Source organism: Octopus bimaculoides, chromosome 25, assembly GCF_046866305.1.
Source record: "Octopus bimaculoides isolate indiv1 chromosome 25, ASM4686630v1, whole genome shotgun sequence".
NCBI lineage: Eukaryota > Metazoa > Mollusca > Cephalopoda > Octopoda > Octopodidae > Octopus > Octopus bimaculoides.
In genome coordinates this window covers 5,821,653-5,824,152 of record NC_142952.1, presented here as the reverse complement: position 1 = coordinate 5,824,152, position 2,500 = coordinate 5,821,653, and the positions used below count along the sequence as shown (strand labels likewise).

At 35.1% G+C, this 2,500-nt stretch overlaps 1 protein-coding gene across 6 annotated transcripts in view; it reads right to left on the bottom strand.

Annotated features, from left to right (window-relative positions):
• LOC106872628 (RNA binding protein fox-1 homolog 2) overlaps positions 1–2,500 on the bottom strand; it is a 528,156-nt gene that overhangs the window by 48,020 nt on the left and 477,636 nt on the right. For 4 of the 6 annotated variants that reach the window (XM_052976234.2, XM_089341812.1, XM_089341811.1 and 1 more), the window contains exon 5: positions 2,498–2,500. This exon is cut by the window's right edge and continues 90 nt beyond it. The exons of the other annotated variants lie outside the window; for them this stretch is intronic. In XM_052976234.2, the coding sequence (XP_052832194.2) occupies positions 2,498–2,500 (3 nt within the window). The remainder of the gene's footprint in view (positions 1–2,497) is intronic. 6 annotated transcript variants of the gene reach the window in all.

Sequence of the window (2,500 nt, the reverse complement as noted above, 5' to 3'; positions counted from 1 at the left end):
GAACAAATACTGCAAGGCACAGTATGTGACACTCAAACAGTGTCACTGATCGACCCACCCTAGCAGTAAATATGAGGGAGCAACAAATAGGGTTTGTGCAATTTTATTCAAGTCTTCCAAGATGTAGCTATCATAATTCAAGTAATATGCCATCTTGAATACACGATGCAACTCTCAGACATGATGGTGATAATAATAATGCTAATATTTTTAGCCTTTTGTCTTTTACTCTGAAGAAGAAGGATACCCCGACAATTCTGCCTTGCAGGGTTTGCGAGTAAATATTATATTTTCCAGGTAAGAAATAAAACACTACATATGATTCTTAACCCTTTCGTTGCCGGATTTATTTTGAGATGCTTTATGTTTCTTTCAATTAATTTTAAATATAACAAAGAATTTGGTATAATAACTTAGTTATCATTAAGCTAGTGTTAGGAACATAAATTGTGACTAACGTTTGTGGAAGATTTTAATTCAAAACTTATGAAAACAAGATATTTGTACGCCAAGATAATAAAAATGATAATAATAGTTTCAAATTTTGGCACATGGCCAGCAAGTTCGTGAGTGGGGGGGGGGGGGGGTAAGTCGATTACATCGACCCCAGTGTTCAGCTGGTACTTATTATATCAACCTCAAAAGGATGAAAGGCAAAGTCAACCCCAGGACAAAAGGAGACAATTGGTCCGGAGGTAACAGGCACAGTGGGCACAAAACCCAAATGGATATCTTAGAGGATGAAGGATATTGATATTGGGACTTGCAATAATATCAGTCTGCAGAAAGGTGCAATCCTGTATCCTATAGGAACCCTCAGAACAATTCTTAAATAATTGAGAAGACTTGTTATCACCAAACCATAGGATAACATTTCTGCTAATTAAATTAGCACTTAATAGCTTTTGTATAATAATAATAATAATAATAATAATAATCCTTTCTACTAAAGGCACAAGGCCTGAAATTTGGAGGGGGTGGGACTAGTCAATTAGATCAACCCCAGTGTTTCACTGGTACTTAATTTATCAACCCCGAAAGGATAAAAGGCCAAGCCAACCTCAGTGGGATTTGAACTCAGTACGTAGTGGCAGATGAAATATTGCTAAGCATTTCACCTGGTGTGCTAACGATTCTGCCAACTCAAAAACTTAATAATGATAATAATAATCCTTTCTACTAAAGGCACAAGGCCTGAAATATTGGGAGGAGAGGGGACTATTCAATTACATCGACCCCCCCCCCTGTTTTACAGGTACTTTATTCATTGTCCCTGAATGGATGAAAAGCAAATATTGGCCTTGGCTGAATTTGAACTCAAAACATCACAGACAAAATGCAACTAAGCATTTAATCTGGTTTGCTAATGATTCTGCCAGCTGAATAAGGAACCTTTCTACTATAGGTACACAGGCCTGAAATTGTGGGGCAAGGGATAGGTCGATTACATCAACCCCCAGCACTTGCCTGGTACTTATATTTTATCGATTCCCAAAGGATGAAAGGCAAAGTCGACTTCAGCAGAAATTGAACTCAGAACGTAGTGAAAGACAAAATATCGCTAAGCAGTTTGCCCAGCATGCTAATAATTTTGCCAGCTCGTCACCGTAGAGAACTGGAAGAAATGCTGCCAAATGTTCTGAATGACACAATAATGATTCTGGCAGTCATTTAGAGCAGAATCACAGACTACTGTTCTTCCTTACTCATGCATTTTTGGGAATCAACAAGGGTTTGATTCCATGAAACAGAGGCAGTTAATGAAAGACAGCATATAAAATTTCTGACCCATAGGATTCCATATATTCACACCTATTCTCACAACACAAGGCCTTAAATTTTTAGGAGAGATACCCCACCTATAGTATATAACTGGTATTAAAAAATAGCTTTGATTAATGTTAACAGGGTACAATTTTATGTGATAATTAGAAAAGATTTGGAGATAAATAAATATATATATACATATATACAATACACATGGAGATTAATTTCCAGGTATATTATCATATCTACCTGCACACATCAAAATTTCTTTGGTTGCTATGTGTATACACACACATACATATTTATATATTTATGCTTGCATGTATGTATATACACACATATACACAAGCATGTGTACAGATACTTAGATGTATGTCTATAAACAATGAATATATTTGCCAAAATTATTTATGTGTATATGTGAAAATGTGACCATATACACATATTACTAACTTGTATATATGTGTGTGTATATATATGTACACACACATGTGTATATATATCTATATATATATATATATAAGAAAGTAGGGCAGGATAGACAGAGGGATAGATAGATAGATAAAGAGATAGATAAAGGTAGATAGATAGAAACATTTAAAAAATAAAAAGAAAGAAAGGAAGATTTTTTATGAAGAGGAAGAAGAGGAAAGACAAGAAGATAGAGAATGAAAAAAAATATGGCTTTCAGTGTAGTTGCAAGTACCACAGCTGATAATTAACCATGCACCTC